This window comes from Schistocerca serialis, chromosome 2, assembly GCF_023864345.2.
Source record: "Schistocerca serialis cubense isolate TAMUIC-IGC-003099 chromosome 2, iqSchSeri2.2, whole genome shotgun sequence".
NCBI lineage: Eukaryota > Metazoa > Arthropoda > Insecta > Orthoptera > Acrididae > Schistocerca > Schistocerca serialis.
In genome coordinates this window covers 1046430808-1046452791 of record NC_064639.1, presented here as the reverse complement: position 1 = coordinate 1046452791, position 21984 = coordinate 1046430808, and the positions used below count along the sequence as shown (strand labels likewise).

The window sequence follows — 21984 nt, the reverse complement described above, 5'->3', positions numbered from 1 at the left end:
CGGCCTTGTATTTATATAGTTGGAAGTGGGAATCTACCCAGATGCCGTGTCCAGGCTGCCCAACCACTGACCCTCACTGTTAATGCACAGGGCAAATCCAGTCTTAGGTTGGTGCACCTCCCCAAACCCTGGAAGAAGTGAATTAACAACCTCAGCCATCTGGGTGGTTCTGGAAAAAGTACTTGGAAAATTCTGAGAATGGAATGAAAACTACAAATATTTGTCAACCTCCTAGGTATCACTGCTATAGAGTCCATGAAGAGTATTAACAGGATACACAGACACATACAAGCAATTATTCTTTCCAAAATACATCTGAGAAAGGAATTAGAAATATTCTAACATGTGGCATACTAAAAAAATAATCTCTGCTGGACATTGCACAGTTATTCACAAAGTGAATATCTAAAAGCAGTTAAGAAATTTGCACCAAACAGCAAGAATTAAACCATGTGGCTTGTGTGAAGTGTTGTGCATATACATTTTAAAACTTGGAGCTGGTTTTCTATGTTCAAATGTTGTACAGAGTAATAGATGTTTGAGATGTATAAGTGATGTGACATAAATAAAAAATGTATCAAAGAGCTATAAAAAAAAAGTGAAACAGAACACACTTTTGTTACAAATCATGCTCAGCTGGGATTGAGCCCATTATGAGCACACGAAATATTGTATTACATCAAGTAAATATAATCATGTTAATAAAAAAAATATAGGAACACACAATTTTACTTATTTATTTGGTTTCAACGTATAAGACAAATGTTTTTGTATGTTGATCAATGATAAAACATGAGATTTGTAGTGACAGATGCAACACATTCATACAGCAATTGTCTCCAACCTGGATACTTGCAGTCTACTTTGTATCTACTCTTTGTCTTGGTTCTCAGAATGAGAACAGTTGGCACCCAATTATTCACATGTCAGTATTTGTTAAGACAGTTCACTGATGGGTGTTCAGACTCAAAGCATGCTTATTGCAGTTATAAAATCAGCATCACAAGGTATGTTTTGAAGTTCTTTGTTTGCAATTTGAGCCAGTTCCTTTTCAACAACATCTGCCACTTTATCCTGAGAATGTTTTGTAAGCCATGTTGCTATACGTGACAGGAGCCAATTAAAAGGACCTAAGCCTGTCAGTTTCAAATTTATTCCCTCCAAACGTTGTACATCCAGTTCTTGTAGGACCACATCACAGCCTTTTGGATCATCATCTCTTTTACTAAATGATATATTCAGCAGTACCTGAAAAAAAGGAACATAACTGTCATAAACAGTTTCTTCAAATTCTTACCAGCTGCTGTTCTACAAGATACACATGTTTTGATTTTTGTTTGTAATAGAGATTTTATTTAATGTTTTGTTACAAAAGATGCATATTGGCTAACCATTTTCTCTCTGAAATGAGTGTAAGAAGAAAAATCCTACTATTATGCATTTAAACATATTTTAATTTCATGTTCAGAAATATGCACGGCATATATGCAGTACAACTGACTTAAATGTCTACTTCATAAAAATAAATACTATGACATAGAAGTCTGTATTAACATTGTTAGCAACAGTTTACAAGTTTGTTATTTCTACTCCATTAGATGGGTATGTTTTTACTTCAGTTATACCGAATAAGAAAAGTTATGTAATATTTGCATACACAAAGATGTATTTATCAATAACTGTGTATGTTTTATGGGTATGATGTGAATTTGTATTATTCATTCATTCATTGTGTTTTTAGGGTTCCATCATAAAGGAGAACATTTAGGGATGTGAATAGAGCCAAGAATATATTTAATAAGTGAAGCAGTTGTTACTAATGTTAAGCTCGTATAAATTGTTTGAACTTACCTGAACTAATCTTAAGCTAATAGAAGTTAACAGAAAAGCCCCCATTTTGAAAAAAATACAACATTATGAAAAGGATAGATTGCTACTCACCGTATAGAGGAGAACTTGAGTCACAGACAACCACAACAAAAAGACTGTTATACATATGAGCTTTCAGCCAATAGGCCTTCTTCTAATGTAGAAAATGCACACACATTCATGCAAGCACAATTCACACACACCTGACTACTGTCCCTGGTCACTGAGGCCACAGCGAAAATGATCTGCTAGCACCAGGAGTAGACATTAATAACAGTCATACACTAAATGAAACATTCTAGGTACAATTTCTTGGGGTCCAGATGGATAACAAATTAAAACAAAATCAACACTTACAGAAAGTAATTAAGAAACTAGTGTGTAGACTGTACCTGAAACAACAGTAAATATAATATCTACAAAGCACAATTGAATAGCAAGAATATTGTTAAAGTAGATAATAACATATTCTGGAGAAACCTTGTTAAGGATCTTGGAATCTTTATGATATTTTTCACTACATTTACTGATTAATGATTTTTTTCATTGACACTAAAAATCATTTTCAACTGAACTGCAATGTATTCGACTGCTCTACAAAGCATTAAAATATTTTTCATGAACACTTTGTCTTCTTGTCTAAGATTCAGAGTGGTGTTATGTACTTCAGTACAAAGCTATTCAACAAGTTTCTGTCTATTTTTTTTCATCAGTCTTCTGACTGGTTTGATGCAGCCCAGCAGCCCACCACAAATTCCTCTCCTGTGCTAACCTCTTCATCTCAGAGTAGCTCTTGCAACTTACGTCGTCAATTATTTGCTGGATGTAGTCCAATCTCTGTCCTCCTCCACAGTTTTTGCCCTCTACAGCTCCCTCTAGTACCATGGAAGTCATTCCCACATGTCTTAATAGATGTCCTATCATCCTGTCCCTTCTCCTTATCAGTGTTTTCCACATGTTTCCTTCCTCTCCGATTATGTGCAGAACCTCCTCATTCCTTACCTTGTCAGTCCACCCAATTTTCAACATTCATCTGTAGCATCACATCTCAAATGGTTTGATTCTCTTCTGTTCCGGTTTTCCCACAGTCCATATTTCACTACCATACAATGCTGTACTCCAGACATACATTCTCAGAAATTTCTTCCCCAAATTAAGGCTGATATTTGATATTAGTAGACTTCTCTTGGCCAGGAATTCCCTTTTCACCATTGCTAGTCTGCTTTTGATGTCCTTCTTGTTCAATCTGTCATTGGTTATTTTGCTGCCTAGGTAGCAAAATTCCCTAACTTCATCTACTTCATGACCATAAATCCTGATGTTAAGTTTCTCGCTGTTCTCATTTCTGTTACTTCTCATTACCATTGTCTTTCTTCAATTTACTCTCAATCCATACTCTGTACTCATTAGACTGTTCATTCCGATCAGCAGATCATATAATCTTTCTTCACTTTCACTCAGGATGGCAGTGTCATCAGTGAATTGTATCACTGATATTCTTTCACCTTGAATTTTAATTCCACTCTTGAACCTTCCTTTTATTTCCATCTTTGCTTCCTCAATGTACAGATTGAACAGTAGGGGTGAAAGGCAACATTTTTGTCTTACACCCTTTATAATACCAGCACTTTGTTGTTGGTCATCCACTCTTATTATTCCATCTCAGCTGTTGTACATATTGCATATGACCCATCTCTCCCTGTAGCTTACTCCTACTTTTTTCAGAATTTTGAACATCTTGCACCATTTTACATTATCAAACACTTTTTCCAGGTTGACAAATCCTATGAATGTGTCTTGATTTTTGTTTAGCCTTGCTTCCAGTATTAACCGCAAATGCCTCTCTCAGCCAAACTGATCATCATCTAACACATCCTCAATTTTCTTTTCCATTCTTCTGTATATTATCCTTGTAAGCAACTTGGTTGCATGAGCTGTTAAGCTGATTTTGCGGCAATTCTCACACTTGTTGGCTCTTGCTGTCTTCGGAACTGTGTGGATGATGTTTCTCCAAAATTATGATGGTATACTGTGAGCCTCATACATTGGAATGTTTATCTATCCTTCTGCCTCTCTAAGTGCAACTAAGGGGGTGGAAATATTTTTCAAAATAGAAGCTTTCTTTCTAATTTATATGATCCAGTTTCTCAGCATGAATAGCATTAAGCAGTATACTGATAGTTTATTATTAATACTGTATACAGATTGCTTCTGTGGTTTGCTTATCTTTTGTTAATGAATAACTTGAAGCAGTCCATGCCCTTGAATGTTGTTGTACATGATTGCAACTGTGGAACACAATGAATGAATGAATGAATGAATGAATGTTGTTTATTTGTTTAGTGATTTTGTGCATTATTTCATCTGTGGAAATATTTGAACCATTAGGCCACATGATTAAATGCTGAATTTTGACATCAAAGAAACATGTACAAGCATCACACAACAGATTTGGCAGCCCACAGGTGTAACAGTACAACAATCCTGTTTCCATACTCAACATGAAGCTTTACAGTTGTCAAATCTCTGTGTGTGGTCTGTTTGTCATCCCGTGATAATGTCACATTTTGTGATTCATTTCCTCATTCATCACTTGTCTGCTTCTCTTTGTTCCATGACTTTTGAACATACTTCACTGTGTCTGAAGTACTATAATAATGATAATAATAATAATAATTGTAGTAATGATAATAATAATAAAACATTGAAGGGGACCAATCATTTGCAAATTTCCAAACATCATAATTTGGCCATATTTCACCCTCCAATGTATATGAGGGATGCTGATCTTTCATTTAGTGATTGTAGGTGATGACAATACACAACAGTCAACTGTTTTCTACAGTACTTTACACACGGCATTTCAGGCAGAAACAGAATGGACCATGCTGATTATTATTATCACATAAATATATGCTCTATCTTCAGTGTTTTCCAAGATACAGCTGTTTGCATGTGTAATAGAATGAAAATAGTGCAACTGAGAGTAAATTAATAGTTTTTCAACTGTTGTTTTTTATTCTTGATTTCCATCTAAAATATTATTGAAAAAGCCTAAAACAATTTTTAGCACTTTTACAGTTTAAGTAGACAGAGGAAGTTCCAGTGGCTTTAAACAGAATCTTTATATGCTTAGTGGCTTGTGCATGCAACACATAATAAATGATGTTTAATTACTGATTTAATCAAAGTGTAGTGCTCTATACTATGAGAGCTGCTAAATAGGTAATGCAACATACTTTTTTTCTGAAAGCAGGTTGGTTTTATTCAGGACTCCAATACACCATATTATTTACCACTCTTTTGGCTACAAAATCCTGGTTTTCTACATAATCTATGTTCAATGTGACGCCCTTACGCCACCTTACTGGGGGGGATTGTATGCTTGCATGGTACCGTTCTACTGGTTGACATCAGAGCCAATGTCTTGCTGCATCAATAACCTCTCCATCATCCGTGTATTGCTTCCTGTGGAGTGCATCCTTCATTGGGCCAAACAGATCGAAGTCCAAAGGTGAGAGATCCAGGCTATAGGGGGGGAAGAGGAAGAACAGCCCAAAGAAACTTTGATGAGCTCCTCTCAGGTGCCCAGATTTGTGTGAGGTTTTGCATTGAGTAGTTTCTTCAGTTTCCTGAGGGTAACACAGTACACGTCAGAACTGATTGTTACACCATGATGAAGGACATCAAACAGAATAGCCCTTCCAGAGTCCCAGAAGACCATCATCATGACTTTACCAGCTGAGAATGCAGATTTGAACTTTTTGTTTGGAGGAGAGGGTGGTGTGGCACCACTCCATGGAGTGCCATTTTGTCTCTGGTTTTAAGTGATAAATGGAAATGTCGTGTGACTAGGGCCTCCCATCGGGTAGACTGTTCGCCGGGTGCAAGTCTTTCGATTTGACGCCACTTCGGCAACTTGTGCGTCGTTGGTGATGAAAATGATGATGATTAGGACAACACCACACCCAGTCCCCGAGTGGAGAAAATTTCCGACCCAGCCGGGAATTGAATCCGGGCCCTTAGGATTGACATTCTGTCGCACTGACCACTCAGCTACTGGGGGCGGACATTTGAAGTGATGAACCAATGTTTCATTGCCTGTGATGATGTTGAACAGAAAACTGACACGATCAACCTTGTAATACTTAAGCAATTCTACACAGGTGGTCCTTCATTGTCCTTTACGTCTTTTGTTACATGGTGGGGAACCCAACGGGCACACATCTTTGAGTACCTCAACTGGTAGATGAGTGTGTTAGCACTATCAACAGAGACATCCAGTTGAGCAACAAAATGTTTGATTGTGATCTGTTGATCACCTTGAATGTGAGTGTCCACATGTTCCAGTATTGCAGGAGTCATAGCTGTGTGCAGCTGGCCGGCTCATGGGAGATCAAACAGGTTTGCGCGACCTTGTTGCAATGATGACAGACCTCTCACCCAACAACTCACGTGCTTTTGATCACTGCCAGGTCTCTGTAGACATTCTGCAAGTGCCCATGACTATCTGCGATTCTCTGGTTTTCTGCAAAAAGAAACTCAGAAACTCAGTGACAGCTCTCTGCTTGAAGTGCACCTCCATTACAGATGCCATTTTGAAGGCTACATATATCGTCACCACCTATTGGAACTTCATTAAGTTATAGGGGCTGAAGCGATGTCTCACAATGAAATCCGCATTACGTCAACCGAAACTGGCCAAGAAAAAAAATGTATTGGATTTCTCATTGGCTCATTGAATGCCCCATGTACATTTTTTGATGGGGTACGTTATTTATAAGTTATTGACGTTGCTTTGCGAGCAAATAACGAAGCGACAGTTGTTTATTGAACTAATCTCAGTTGTTATCTCCCGCGCAACATGAAAAACACAAGGCTGTGAGGCAATAATGTTTTCCCGCTCTTGTAGTACTTATTCCCCCTTCAATCACACGTGTTTATAGGATCTTTCTGCAATTATCTTAATTAGTTTTCCGGAGTAATCACACCGTTAAGCAAGGAGGATGCTGTTAAAGCTGTCGCTTTGTTGGAAGATGATCTCAGCATGCATTACATTCCACGGATAGATACAGTGAAACTGCAGATCATGCAAGGAAGCCAGGATCAGACCCGAGAGGAGCAACATCGGGAAGAGCACTTCTTACACCTTCAAATTCACTGCAACCGTCGCACCACTGCTGTTGAAGCACAAAGTCGACTATACCATATTCGAGGGCTCAGTGTTGGGAAAGAACCGTTTGAAGAAGACTGGAAGGAGCTAATCTTCAGTCCAGAAGACCTGCTACAGGCTCAGAACTCGCCAGAGAGCTGACTACGTTCGTCAAGGGGACATCGCGGCTGGAGATTGCAATGACGAGAGTAAGTGTTGTTCGCCAATGAGTCGCAATTTGTCCAGCGATGACCCAAGGGTAGAGAAATGTTCTGTAGAAGGCCTGGGAAAGGTATTGCCTTTGCACATTCTCCTCCAGGACACTTTTTCATGATGGTTCTTTGATGGTGTGGGCAGGAATCAGTATGACTGTAAGGAGTGGAGTTTGGGAGCCTTATAGAATACAGTATCGGTATTTGGAGGAATTCCTTTTGCAGCATGTTGCACCTTTCGCTCCATTTATTGGTGATGATTTTACACCAGTGTACGTCAATGCCTGCCCATGTGTTGCAAGAATTGTAGAAGAGTCGTTGGATGAAGAGAACATTCATGCTTTGGCCTGGCCTGCTCAAAGCCTTGATTTGAATCCTATTTAGCATGCATTGGAACAGCTAGGAAGAAGGGCCCATCGGCACTATTCAGATATCCCACAGGACCTATGGGAAGAAATACTGAAAAAAATGAGAAAGTTGCCTTAAGAGATCATCGCATCATTAATCAGGAGCATACTTGATAGTCTGGATGCTGTGATTGCTGCAAGGAGAGGTAATAAATCATTTGAAGACGTGAAGAGAGGTCCATGAAGTGTGAAGTGAAGAAAATCGAAACAGATCAGATTATCTTCATGAGCTTCCTCAAAATTTGCTTGAAGTGTGAATACATTCGTGTTACTTCCACACCTCTGGCTTAATTTGTTTATATTAGCCTTTTTTTCATTGTTAGACATGTAAATGTATTGGTGCCACAATATTTTATCATAAAATAGCAGATTAGTGTCATAAAAATGACCAAAATTAAAACATAGTATTGAAAATATATTTTACTTCAGACGTTGAAATGATACATTTTTCACACCGGTCAGCGTATGTCTCTTGATAAGCCACAAAAATATCACGTTTTTAGCGTTACGAATTTTTGCAACAAACTTGTCCAGTTTGAAAATGTCAGTCTATTCTTGGATCAGAAAGATGTTTAGGCCACAGCTAAAAATGCGTTATGATAAAATATCCAGAAAAAGAAAACGTGATAAATTTACTGTAGACGTATGTTGTAAAATAATAATAGTCACACTTTGACTGTTTTCTATGTCGTTGAGAAGTTCTTCAGAAGAGGAAAATACTGTGTGTCAGTTCCATATGCCCCAATAAACAGTATGCTGCATATACAAAAATAATTCATACATTTTATTGTGAACATGATCTAGTCATGTAAATGTAACTAACTAGCTGGTCAGTTTTAAATTGGAAAAGAAGAAAAATCCGTTTAGAAGTGAAGCACTCACAGCTAGAAGTCTATGAATTCACGTCTCTCAATATGAAGGAATCACTGTACATCACTTCGTAAAGTTGCATGGGAGAGCAATCTTCCATCACTTCCCTCAACTGCTTGTGGATGATTAGATTAAGATTAGATACTTTGTTTTACCCATCACAAACAATATTTTTTTGAACTACTCCAACTGTACCAATAAGGATTTAAATACTAATGTACTGCACCAGTTTGGTTTCCTCATGCTTAGCACGACGCGTTTCAGGAATTTATTCTCATTTTTAAGTGGTTTGGGAGTTTACAGTAGTATTGTACGTGAAGTGTGCATGCGTCTTATTCTGCTTCTCGTGCACTGCAATCGCTTTGTAATTATCTTTAGCTATTGTGCCGCCTCCATTGCACAGAAATTCACACACAAGCACAGACTATCATTCAAAACTGTTTCATCGATCTCAGATCATTCAAGTATCATTTGCGTGTGACTGATGTTAGAAAGAGAGCTCCGCCATTAAATCTCACACCTCACATTAATCCCATCATCAGTTTTTTAAAATTACTATGTATTTGTATACTTATTATACCCACCAGGTTCAGTCTGTCATGGAAGAACATCTACCCTAACAGTTTTTGATATGCTGGGATCCTCTAGCCGGTTTTGGAAATATCGAATTCACACACTCGATATGTGACATTTATTTAGAAACTGGAATGTTCCATCCGGGTAAAGACAGACTTTACCTGTAATAACTCAAAACATGTGGTGTCCTAATGTGACCTTGACAGAAGTCAACGCTTCCCAGGAATAGAACGATGAATTCCCTGCAAGGACAGCACCGAGAGCGAAACGTGTAATTTCTGGGGGCAGTTTGTTCCGGCAGGGTGACAGTAATTAGCAGATCGGAGAGCGCTCGTGTGGCACGTGATCACAGGCTTGCGGCCTGCACGCAGCAGCCAGAAGGCTACGCCACTAGGTAGCTGCCGCTGCGCGGGGCAGAGGACTGCAAAAAAGCAAGGCTGCGCTCAGGCTCGCTTTAGGAAGAACACACGATAATGCTCACCATGAATCTTTTCGTGGTCATTAACCCTAGCAATACCAACGTATTTTCCATAAGGCCTTCTAAGCGGGGGTTGGGGTAATTCATGCTCACCACAAGGAAATTAGAAAAAAAACCTTATTAAGGACGTCCTTTTTAATTGGGTTCTGATGTATTAAAAAAAAAAAAAAAAAGGAGTTCGTCAATTGCCGTTGAGTTTTATTCTCAACATACAGAACATGAAAACATAAAATTTGACATTTCTTGCGAAAAGTAACATTTACTGCTACACTTTAAATTTTTGGGTTACGTTTTACCGAAAAATTGAAAACAATTACGGAGTCTGGTATAAGAAATCACTAAAAAAAATTTTTTTTTCAAAATTTTAAAATATAAATAATGGCTAGATTACAATATTTTCAGAACGTGGGCATAAAGTAAACGCGATACTTCGCTTCGCTAAGTTAATTACTTTCCATTGTTCAGTTGTCTGTGGCGTCCGAAACGTTTGACAAGTACACTGTTGTTGTTGTGGTCTTCAGTCCTGAGACTGGTTTGATGCAGCTCTCCATGCTACTCTATCCTGTGCAAGCTTCTTCATCTCCCAGTACCTACTGCAGCCTACATCCTTCTGAATCTACTTAGTGTATTCATCTCTTGGTCTCCCTCTATGATTTTTACCCTCCACGCTGCCCTTCAGTACCAAATTGGTGATCCCTTGATGCCTCAGAACATGTCCTACCAACCGATCCCTTCTTCTAGTCAAGTCGTGCCACAAACTCCTCCCCAATTCTATTCAATACCTCCTCATCAGTTATGTGAGCTACCCATCTAATCTTCAGCATTCTTCTGTAGCACCACATTTCGAAAGCTTCTATTCTCTTCTTGTCTAAACTATTTATCGTCCATGTTTCACTTTCATACATGGCTACACTCCATACAAATACTTTCAGAAACGACTTCCTGACACTTAAATCTATACTCGATGTTAACATATTTCTCTTCTTCAGAAACGCATTCCTTGCCATTGCCAGTCTACATTTTATATCCTCTCTACTTCAACCATCATGAGTTATTTTGCTCCCCAAATAGCAAAACTGCTTTACTACTTTAAGTGTCTCATTTCCTAATCTAATTCCCTCAGCATTACACGATTTAATTCGACTACATTCCATTATCCTCGCTTTGCTTTTGTTGATGTTCATCTTATACCCTCCTTTCAAGACACTCTCCATTCCGTTCAACTGCCCTTCCAAGTCCTCTGCTGTCTCTGACAGAATCACAATGTCATCGGCAAACCTCAAAGTTTTTATTTCTTCTTCATGGATTTTAATACCTACTCCGAATTGTCAAACTCTAAATCTACAAATGGTAAAAGTGTACATCTGCCTTTCTTCAGAATAACTTCTAAGATATGTCTCAGGGCCAGTCTTGCCTCGCAACTGCCCTCATTTCTCCAGAACTGCTACCAGTTTTTCCATTCTTCTGTAAATAATCTGTGTCAGTATTTTGCAACCATGACTTATTAAATTGATTTCAGTAATAGTCACACCTGTCAGCACTTGCCTTTTCCGAAATGGAATTTTTACGTTCTTCTTCAAATCTGTGGGCATTTCGCCTGCCTGATATAATAGGGGGTGCCCAAAGAAACGGAATTATTTTTTAAAAGCTATATATTTTCAAATTGTTTACAAAGCAAACTTATGCCCTTCAAAATACTCTCCATTACACTCGATACATTTGTCCCATTGGTGCTTCCACTGTTTGAATCATATTTTGCAGCCATCTTTAGAAATGGGTGACAGCTCCTCCTTCGTTTTTTTCTTAACTTCCTCAGTGTTGTCAAATCAGTGTCTGTTCATGCCTCTTTCAATGGTGCAAACAAGAAAAAGTCGCACGGAGCCAGGTCAGGCGAGTAAGGTGCGTGGGGCGGCGGAACTGTGCCATTTTTAGCCAAAAACTGTCTAACAGACATGGCTTTGTGTGGGAATGCATTGTCTTGATAGAAGAATCAGTCTCCTGTTTGCCACCAATCGGATCTTTTTTGACGAAGACTGTTGCATAATCTTCTTAAAACTTCTGACAGTTGATCACTTGTCTCAAAATTTCACAGCTGGATGTTCTTCACTTATATTTGCCATCATAAAAATTGAAACAAGAACAAAACAGCACTAACAAAAACAATCACTGCAGATGAGCACACAAGCCAGGACGACAACACAGACAGCACTGAGCTGGCAATGAGTTGCACTGTACACACCTAGCGGCAAAAATGCGTACTACACAAGCTACGCCCACAGCAATGTTATTCCAATTTTCTTTTGGGTATCCTCTCGTACCTTGCATAGCAAGTGGAGTTGTTTTGTCATGGCTCTCGCAATGATCTCAACAAACAAAACAATTAATCTCAGTAAGTTAATTAGTTACCTAAATACATGTTCCATAGATCATTTAAACGATTATTTTATCGAAATGATGTGGAACGAGCCAGTTTACAGAATATGTATAAATGATTACAGTTAACATTAACGAATGCATTATCATTTTATTTCTACTCATACAACAACACTTGAAAACAAGAATTCTCTTTTTGTTCTTTTTACTGGCTACCATTTTTAAGTAGAAATTCGTCAATGGAATAAAGGTTGTCCAGCAGAAATGATTTTAAATTAGATTAAAACTTGCTTCGCTAAGTGTCAGACATTTTAAGTGACTTGGCAAATGATGAAAATTTTTTATTGCTACGTATTGAACTCAAGTCTCACCACTGACAGCTGACAGCTTTAACAATGGGTAATATTTTCTTCTCATTTGTGATGCATTATCAATGACGAATTTCTTTAGCGAAAATGTGTATTGTGATGGCATAGTCAAAATGCCTAGTCCTTGAGGAGGTACCTACATGATGTCTGTGGGTGAATATCAAATGTTATTCTTACTGCTCTCTTTTGTGCAATCAGTACTTTCTTTGTAAGTGATGAGTTACCCCAGAAAATTATTCCATACTACATTACTGAGTGGAAATATGCAAAATATGTCAGGAAGGTGATACATTTGTTTCGAAGACTAGGAATGACTTAATTGTTTGAGAAGCTCAGTAATATGCTTCTTCCAGTTCAAGTTTTCATCAATATCTACACCCAAAAGTTTGGACATTCTACCCTATTTACTGACTCCTGCTAACGTGCTACATCAATTGTTGGTATGACTCTATTTGCTGTACAGAAGTGGAGGTAATATGGTTTTTTTCAAATTTTAGGAAGTGACTATTTTCAGAGATTGACTTAATAATTCTTTCTGTCTAGTGTGATTTATTATAACACTAGTATCATCTGCAAAAAGTATCTGTTTTGCTTGTTGGATGGTAAGTGGAAGATCGTTGACACATATAAGGTATAGAAGTGGACCCACAGTTGAACCCCGTGGGACCCCCTTTGTGATTTTTTTGCCTCAATAATTAAAATTTTCCACCTTTCCAACATTGTCTGAATTATTCACACAACCTTCTTTGTCAAGTATGATTCAAACCAGGTGTGTGTAAAACCATCAATTCTATAAAACTTAAGGTTTTATAACAAGAGAAACGCCCCGTCGCATCCCTTCAAATTTAGTGGTACGATGTCTCAGTGGATAGCCTGTCAAAAACTGAACACAGATCAAGCATGAAAACAGGAAGACGGTGTACTGAACTGTGAAAATAGAAACAAAATGGAGACAGTCAACGGCCCAAGCTCAAGTTGTGCAACATCGAGCGGATTTGAATAGCGTCATCTTTGTTATGTGGTCACAGTGTTGGACTGCGAAGGGGGAGATCCGTTTTCAAATCTCCATTGTGCCCCATTTTTTCACACAATTATGAACTGTCCCTCCAATGATTGACGTGTCTGTTCGCCGTATTCAAGTTCGTGTCTGTATCATGGTGTAATGTCCATTTGCAACAACGAGCTGTAAGGAAGGGAGCTCGAGACGTACGTGCCTCCTAGTTGTTCTAGACAAGTACCACATGTTATGACTCTTGCGTTCCGGTTTGGAGGTTTTGACTCTTGAATTCCTTTGTTGTAACGTAGTTCACACCCGTTTATTTGTTGCTTTCGTTTCTGTGAGAGGTCTATGTGGCATCTCGCTTGCTCTCCCTGTTCATCACATTTACTTGCGACGGTACCATATTCTCACCACACGTTTCATGTTCTGCAACCAGGGTACAGTATGACAATTGCCAAGACTACTGAAGGAGAAAATGGTTCAAATGGCTCTGAGCACTATGGGACTTAACTTCTGAGATCATCAGTCCCCTAGAACTTAGAACTACTTAAACCTAACTAACGTAAGGACACCACACACATCCATGCATGAGGCAGTATTCGAACCTGCGACCGTAGCGGTCGCGCGGTTCCAGACTGTAGAGCCTAGAACTGAAGGAGAACAGACACGTCAGTGATCGGACGGAAAGTTTATAATTTCGTGAAAAAAAAAAAAAGAAATGGGGCACGAGGGAGATTTGAACACGGATCTGCAGCTTTGGCATCCAACACTGTGACCACAGAATCACAACCCCGTGATTCTTCCGAATCGCTCGTTGTTGCGGATCGTGTGCTTGGACCTATCACTGTTTCTATTTTGGTTCTTTTTTCACACTTGAGTACACCTTTTTCCTGTTTTCATGCTTGATCTGTGTTCAGTTTTTGGCGAGCTATGCACTGGGCCATTTTACCACTAAATCTAAGTGGGGTACTATGTTGAGTTTCCCTTTGAGAAGAGTATCATGATCTACACAGTCGAAGACCATGGAGAGGTCACAGAAGATACCAGCTGGCGATATATTGTTATGTAAGGTTTGTACTGTTTGATGAGTGAATGTACAAATAGAGTTCACAAGTAAGCCGCCGGTGTGGCGTGCACTAGAGAGGCTGTGAGCCGGAGTGAAAGTGAAGTGTGTAGATAGGGAGCGGGTACTCACGGAGTTCTCGTCGATGTCGGCGAGCAGGCGTCCCGACACTGTGGGCAGGGCGCGCACGTCGGCCACGTACCTCTCGAAGCCGACAGTCAGCTCCTCCAGGCCCAGGCTGGTCGCCACAGACACCGAGCGCAGGTCCCACGGCTCGCCGTCTGTCCAGAACAACCAAATCCCTCATCACCACCCACTGAACAACACACGCAACGTGTTCTGAAACCTGGCAGTTTAATGCTGCGTGCTGGATCGGGAATCGAACCCGCAACCTTACCTTCGGGGCAAAGCTCTCACTGAACGAACTTGCCAGGCAAGACTCACGACCCGCCCCCACTGCTCCACTCCTGCTAGCATATCCTCTCCTTAATAATTCCTTTGTTTCCATGTGCCACCTGAGTTTGTACACTACTGGCCATTAAAATTGCTACACCACGAAGATGACGTGCTACAGACGCGACATTTAACCGACAGGAAGAAGATGCTGTGATATGCAATAGATTAGCTTTTCAGAGCATTCACACAAGGTTGGCGCCGGTGGCGACACCTACAACGTGCTGACATGAGGGAAGTTTCCAACCGATTTCTCATACACAAACAGCAGTAGACCGGCGTTGCCTGGTGAAACGCTGTTGTGATGTCTCGTGTAAGGAGTAGAAATGCGTACCATCACGTTTCCGACTTTGATAAAGGTCGGATTGTAGCCTATCGCGAATGCGGTTTATCGTATCGCGACATTGCTGCTCGCGTTGGTCGAGATCCAATGACTGTTTGCAGAATATGGAATCGGTGGGTTCAGGAAGGTAATACGGAACGCCCGGCTGGATCCCAACGGCCTCGTATCACTAGCAGTCGAGATGACAGGCATCTTATCCGCATGGCTGTAACGGATCGTGCAGCCACGTCGCGATCCCTGAGTCAACAAGTGGGGACGTTTGCAAAACAACAACCATCTGCACGAACAGTTCGACGACGTTTGCAGCAGCATGGACTATCAGCTCGGAGGCCGTGACTGCTGTTACCCTTGACGCTGCATCACAGACACGAGCGCCTGCGATGGTGTACTCGACGACGAACCTGGGTGCACGAATGGCAAAACGTCATTTTTTTGGATGAATACAGGTTCTGTTTACAGCGTCATGATAATCACATCCGTGTTTGGTGACGTCGCGGTGAACGCACATTGGAAGTGTGTATTCGTCATCGCCATACTGGCGTATCACCCGACGAGATGGTATGGCGTGCCATTGGTTATACGTCTCGGTCACCTCTTGTTCGCATTGACGGCACTTTGAACAGTGGACGTTACATTTCAGACGTGTTACGACCCATGACTCCACCCTTCATTCTATCCCTGCGAAACCCTACATTTCAGCAAGATAATGCAAGACCGCATGTTGCGGGTCCTATACGGGCCTTTCTGGATACAGGAAATGTTCGACTGCTGCCCTGGCCAGCATATTCTCCAGATCTCTCACCAATTGAAAATGTCTGGTCAATGGTGGCCGAGCAACTAGCTCGTCACAATACGCCAGTCACTACTCTTGATGAACTGTTTTATCGCTTTGAAGCTGCATGGGCAGCTGTACCTGTACAAGCCATCCAAGCTCTGTTTGACTCAATGCCCAGGCGTATCAAGGTCGTTATTACGCCCAGAGGTGGTTGTTCTGGGTTCTGACTTCTCAGGATCTATGCACCCAAATTGCGTGAAAATTTAATCACATGTCAGTTCTAGTATAATATATTTGTCCAATGAATACCCGTTTATCATCTGCATTTCTTCTTGGTGTAGCAATTTCAATGGCCAGTAGTCTATAATCTGACGGATTCGCAAATTGTACACAGGTTGGATCACACACCTTCAAAACCCAGCTGCGGTATTATAATATTCTGACGTCACTTAACTCAGACCTCGCCCTCCTTCCTTCCGTTTTTTTCCCATTCCCCCGCGTCCCATATGGGCTCCGGGTGGGGTATCAGTGGTACAGCCAACCCACTCTTCATCCAGTTGAAAATAAAAATTAAATGAGACGGAAAAAGAAGAAACAGAAAGGTGGTTTATTATAGTGAATTTAAAACGTTTTAGATGTGAAAATTAAATGGAAGTTTCATGTAACACACTTCTAGAGGTTGTAGAGGGCACTTAGTAGACTCAAGTTTTACATAAGAACCCATGTGCGGGAACATCATCCAAGAACGTTACAGATCGTCAAAGTTATGGGTGCCGGCGCCTGTAAACGTACGTATACAGCACTCCGTCTTCAGGCCACAAGTGGCCCATCGGGACCGTCCGACAGGCGTGTCATCCTCAGCGGAGGATGCGTATCGGATGGGCGTGTGGTCAGCACACCGCTCTTCCGGTCGTTATGATGGTTTTCTTTGACCGGAGCCGCTACTATTCGGTCGAGTAGCTCCTCAATTGGCATGACGAGGCCGAGTGCACCCAGAAAAATGGCAACAGCGCATGGCGGCCCGGATGGTCACCCATCCAAGTGCCGGCCACGCCCGACAGCGCTTAACTGCGGTGATCTGACGGGAACCGATGTATCCACTGCGGCAGTGCCGTGGCCGAACGTATACAGGGTGAACATAAATAAAACCAACAAACTGCAGCGGCGGATTCGCGACTGGTAATGGAGGGTCCTATGAACATGTCTCCGGAAACGCACCGTCGCCACCGTAGGTGGCGCTGACGAATGAACGCTCCTCTGACCACGTGTTCTGTGTTCCTCGTGTGTTGCAGGCTGTGTGATTGATGCAGCGTACTGTAAGCAGCAGAAGGGTCAGGTATTCATGTCGAGAACAAGCCGAGATGGTCGGTCAAGCAGACGGAAACGGTCAACGAAGAGCGCGGCTATACCAAAACAAGTATCCTCACAGACACAAACCACATCACACAGCATTTCAAGCCCTTTTTGGGCATCTGTGTGATCACGGAGCCTTCCAGACAGACGAACGTGCAGGGAGACGGCGGACTGTGCGTACACCAGGTTTGGAGGACCGCGTTCTACAGGGTATCGAGACGAACCGTAGTACGAACTCCAGGCAAGTGGCCCGCCAACATTGTGTAAGCCGAAGTGCGGCATTCCACGATGCGACCATTGAACGCGTCCATTGCGTCCCATGGAGGCCACTTTGAACTTCTGTTGCGAATTGGATGCAATGCAGCTCTGTACTGTGTTCTGGGACGATTTGTTGTCATTGCGCCCACACCGTCCATTTCTGGACAAATTTCCGTAAGATCGTTTTTCCTCCGTTTCCAGTCAGTTCGATTTTATAAATGTTCATCCTGCGAACAGGGTCATTCCGTGATGATGTTACAAACTTCTAACGATGGTGGTGAAGGACGACTGTATCAATCTGAGGCAAGGGTCCCTGGTTCGGAAACGAACGAGGCGTAAGTCATAAGCGAAAAGTCATTTTGATACCTCTAACAGCTGAATACATGCAGCGGTACTGTTGTTACTAAAAGTGTGGAATGCAACTTTCAGGGGAGGTAGAATGGCCCAAAACAAGAAAAAGTATCCAGTAAACGTGTGCTCTAAAATACATACCTGAAGAGCTATGATAGCTTGTTCATCTTCGCTAAAGTGAAAAACATCTCATTTATTAAATAATTGCTCATAGTTAGAGCCTATGCCTACTAGACCTTTTTTCTTGTTTTGGTCCATACTACCACCTCTGAAAGACAAGTAACCTACGGTTTTAGCAACAACAGTACTGGTACAAATGTTCCACTATCAGAGGTATCAGAACTGTTTTCGCTTATGACTTTCGACTCGTTCATTTCCGGTACAGGGACCCGTACCTTAAATTGAAACATTTATTCTTTTACATCGTCCCTGAAAGTCTGTGACCTCGTCGTCGAATCACCCCGTACATACACTACCGACCATTAAAATTTCTACACCAAGAAGAAATGCAGATGATAAACGGGTATTCATTGGACAAGTATATTATACTAGAACTGACATGTGATTACATTTTCACGCAATTTGGGTGCATAGATGCTGAGAAATCAGTACCCAGAACAACCACCTCTGGCGGTAATAACGGCCTTGATCGCCTGGGCATTGGGTCAAATAAAGCTTGGATGGCGTGTACAGGTACTGCTGCCCATGCAGTTTCAAAACGATGCCACAGTTCATCAAGAGTAGTGACTGGCATATTATGACGAGCCAGTTGCTCGGCCACCATTGACCAGACGTTTTCAATTGGCGAGAAATTTGGAGAATATGCTCGCCAGGGCAGCAGTCGAACATTTTCTGTATCCAGAAAGGCCCATACAAGACCTGCAACAGGCGGTCGTGCATTATCCTGCTGAAAGTAGGGTTTCGCAGGGATCGAATGAAGGGTAGAGCCACGGGTCGTAACACATCTGAAATGTAACGTCCACTGCTCAAAGTGCCATCAATGCGAACAAGACGTGACCTAGACGTGTAACCAATGACACCCCATATACCATCACGCTGGGTGATACCCCAGTATGGCGATGACGAATACACGCTTCCAATGAGCGTTCACCGCGATGTCGCCAAGCACGGATGCGACTATCATGATGCTGTAAACAGAACCTGTATTCATCCAAAAAATGACGTTTTGCCATTCGTGCACTTAGGTTCGTCGTTGAGTACACCATCGCAGGCGCTCCTGTCTGTGATGCAGCGTCAAGGGTAACCGCAGCCACGGTCTCTGAGCTGATAGTCCATGCTGCTGCAAACGTCGTCGAAGTTTTCGTGCGGATAGTTGTTGTTTTGCAAACTTCCCCATCTGTTGACTCAAAGATCGAGACGTGGCTACACGATCCGTTACAGCCATGCGGATAGGACGAGGCCGTTGGGATCCAGCACGGCTTTCCGTATTACCCTCCTGAACCCACCGATTCCATATTCTGCTACCAGTCATTGGATCTCGATCAACACGAGCAGCAATGTCGCGATACGATAAACCGCAATCGCGATAGGCTACAATCCGACCTTTATCAAAGTCGGAAACGTGATGGTACACATTTCTCCTCCCTACACGAGGCATCACAACAACGTTTCACCAGGCAACGTCGGTCAGCTGCTGTTTGTGTATGTGAAATCGGTTGGAAACTTTCCTCATGTCAGCACGTTGTAGGTGCCGTCACCGGCGCCAACCTTGTGTGGATGCTCTGAAAAGCTAACCATTTGCATATCACAGCATCTTCTTCCTGTCGATTAAATTTCGCGTCTGCAGCACGTCATCTTCATGGTGTAGCAATTTTAATGGCCAGTAGTGTACATACATTTACAGGCCCCGGAGCCTATGACTTTGTAGCGTTGGATGACGTTTCCGGATATGGGTTCCAATTCAAAATGTTATTTATCCACTCCCCACCACAGGTCCTAGAAATTTGCTACGGGAACTTCCGAGTACCTTGTATATACAGTGTGTCCATAATTAAAGTTTCAGTTTCAAAACGTTGTAGAAAGAGAACCACCGCTCAGAATGACATCAAATTTGAACAGCGTATTATTGACGCAATGAGAAACGTCATGGAATAAAACAAACGAAAATTTGACTAATAGTTGGCGCTGTAAGCGTCTGAATATGCACACCAACAAGTCGCGCTTGGCACACGGCTGTTCCTCAGTTTGCGTCCGAGAGTCCTACCATGACTATCTACGTGGAGGATAGCGCGCTGCTGGTAAAGCTCTTTTACAAGAATGGTGACTGTGCGGCAGGAGCCCTGCAGAAGTTCTGGACACTCAAGGGTATGAAAAAAGTCTGTTTGCTAAGGATATGGAGCAAATGATTGCAAAATTCGAAAAGAGAGATTCTTTTGAAGTGCAGTGTGACAGAAGGAGGAAATCAGTTGACCCGACGTCTATCGAAGGTATGGCCACAGAATTGCAAGAGGGGTGGAGCGGTGGTGTGCAAACATACAGCGCACGGGGAATTTTCCGAACGTTTGGCACGCTTGCGAGCACATTGTATAAAATGCTACGAAGCGTTTAGCATTGCTATTCATACAAAACCACCCATGTTCAGGAGTTGCTTCCTTGCCTGCACGGAAGTGGACAAAGAATGGCCATGGGCATTCTGTGGACAGACGAAGCACATTTCCATCCCCAATGACATGTCCGTACGCAGAACTGCAGAACATGGGCAACGGGAAATCCGCACGCACATCAACCAGTACCAGTTTATTCTGCAAAGGTGACCTTGCTGTGCGGGTTGACGGCATCGTGTATCGAAGGGCCGTGATGTTTCTAGGAGACGAATTGTGCGGGTGCTGTTACCTGTACCGTCAACTGTAAACGCTATGAGAGTGTTTTTCGCACCAACGTCGTTACGAACCTTCAGCATTTTTCATTTGCCTACAGCCTGGCCGCCCAGATCACCTGATCTTAGTCCATGTGATTTCTGGCTGGCCGGCCGGAGTGACCGAGCGTTTTTAGGCGCTACAGTCTGGAAACGCGCGACCGCTACGGTCGCAGGTTCGAATCCTGCCTCGGGCATGGATGTGTGTGATGTCCTTAGGTTAGTTAGGTTTAAGTAGTTCTAAGTTCTAGGGGACTGATGACCTGAGAAGTTAAGTCCCATAGTGCTCGGAGCCATTTGAACCATTTTGAATTTCTGGCTGTAGGGTTATCTGGAATATGTTGTGTTCAGTGCTTCATTATGAACGTAGCTGAGCTGAAGGCATTCACTGCGCAACGCATTCTGAACGTGACGCCCGAAACACTCCGTTCTGTTGTCGAACATTCTGCTTCTCGATTTCAACTTGTGGAAATAAATGGTGGGCAGCACATTGAACATGTCTTGCGCCAGTCTCATGACAACTAGAAACCGATGTCATTTTGCATTTAATGCGGTTTTTGGCCTCAGGGCAATTAAAAATAGACTTTTCCTCTCCGATGTGTAGTGTAGCGTGCAACTCAAACCTTAGCCGTCGTTTTGCGGTTCATTGTCATTTTAAGCCGACGACATACACGTTAAGATGCATACAGCCCAATCTATTGGTACAATTTTCATTAAATTTTTGGTTGTTCCATGATGTTTCTCCCTGCTTCAATAATATGCTGCTCGAATTTCACGGCATTTTGGGCAGTGGTTCCCTTTCTGCAGCGTTTTGAAACTGGTTCTTTCATTATGAGCACACAATAAATTGTTTTGTCTTATTGTATTTATATGTTCTTGCCTTTGAGTTTAACCAGACATACAACATGAATACTAAAATGTACGCTTCTGTGGATTAGCACTTTCTTCCTCCCACCTTTTCAGTTGTTCACTGTTTTATGAGTTACGGTGCGTGGATGGGAATAACTGTTTCAGTAGAAGTTGGTAGAAGACGTATGACGTCGAACCGACGTGCCTTTGTTTCTGGTATGTACCAACTTTAGCTTTAAATCGTGTGTGCAAAGAGTATCTTCATCGAATGTATCAACAAATCCGAGCCATTTCAAATTTAGTTACATAGGCAATACCATTACAGTGAACTCTAATTCCGTTTGTTATGTCTGCTTTCG

General features: G+C 41.8%; 1 protein-coding gene and 1 pseudogene across 1 annotated transcript in view; both read right to left on the bottom strand.

The window, feature by feature from the left end:
- Nucleotides 1-721: 721 nt before the first annotated feature.
- LOC126458480 (uncharacterized) overlaps nt 722-21984 on the bottom strand; it is a 141966-nt gene continuing 120703 nt past the window's right edge. Inside the window, exons 4-5 of the mRNA XM_050095573.1 lie at nt 14501-14649; nt 722-1248 (exon numbers count right to left, since the gene is read on the bottom strand). Of these exons, the coding sequence (XP_049951530.1) occupies nt 967-1248; nt 14501-14649 (431 nt within the window). The 3' untranslated portion in view covers nt 722-966. The remainder of the gene's footprint in view (nt 1249-14500; nt 14650-21984) is intronic.
- Nucleotides 16941-17058, bottom strand: LOC126459128 (5S ribosomal RNA; annotated as a pseudogene).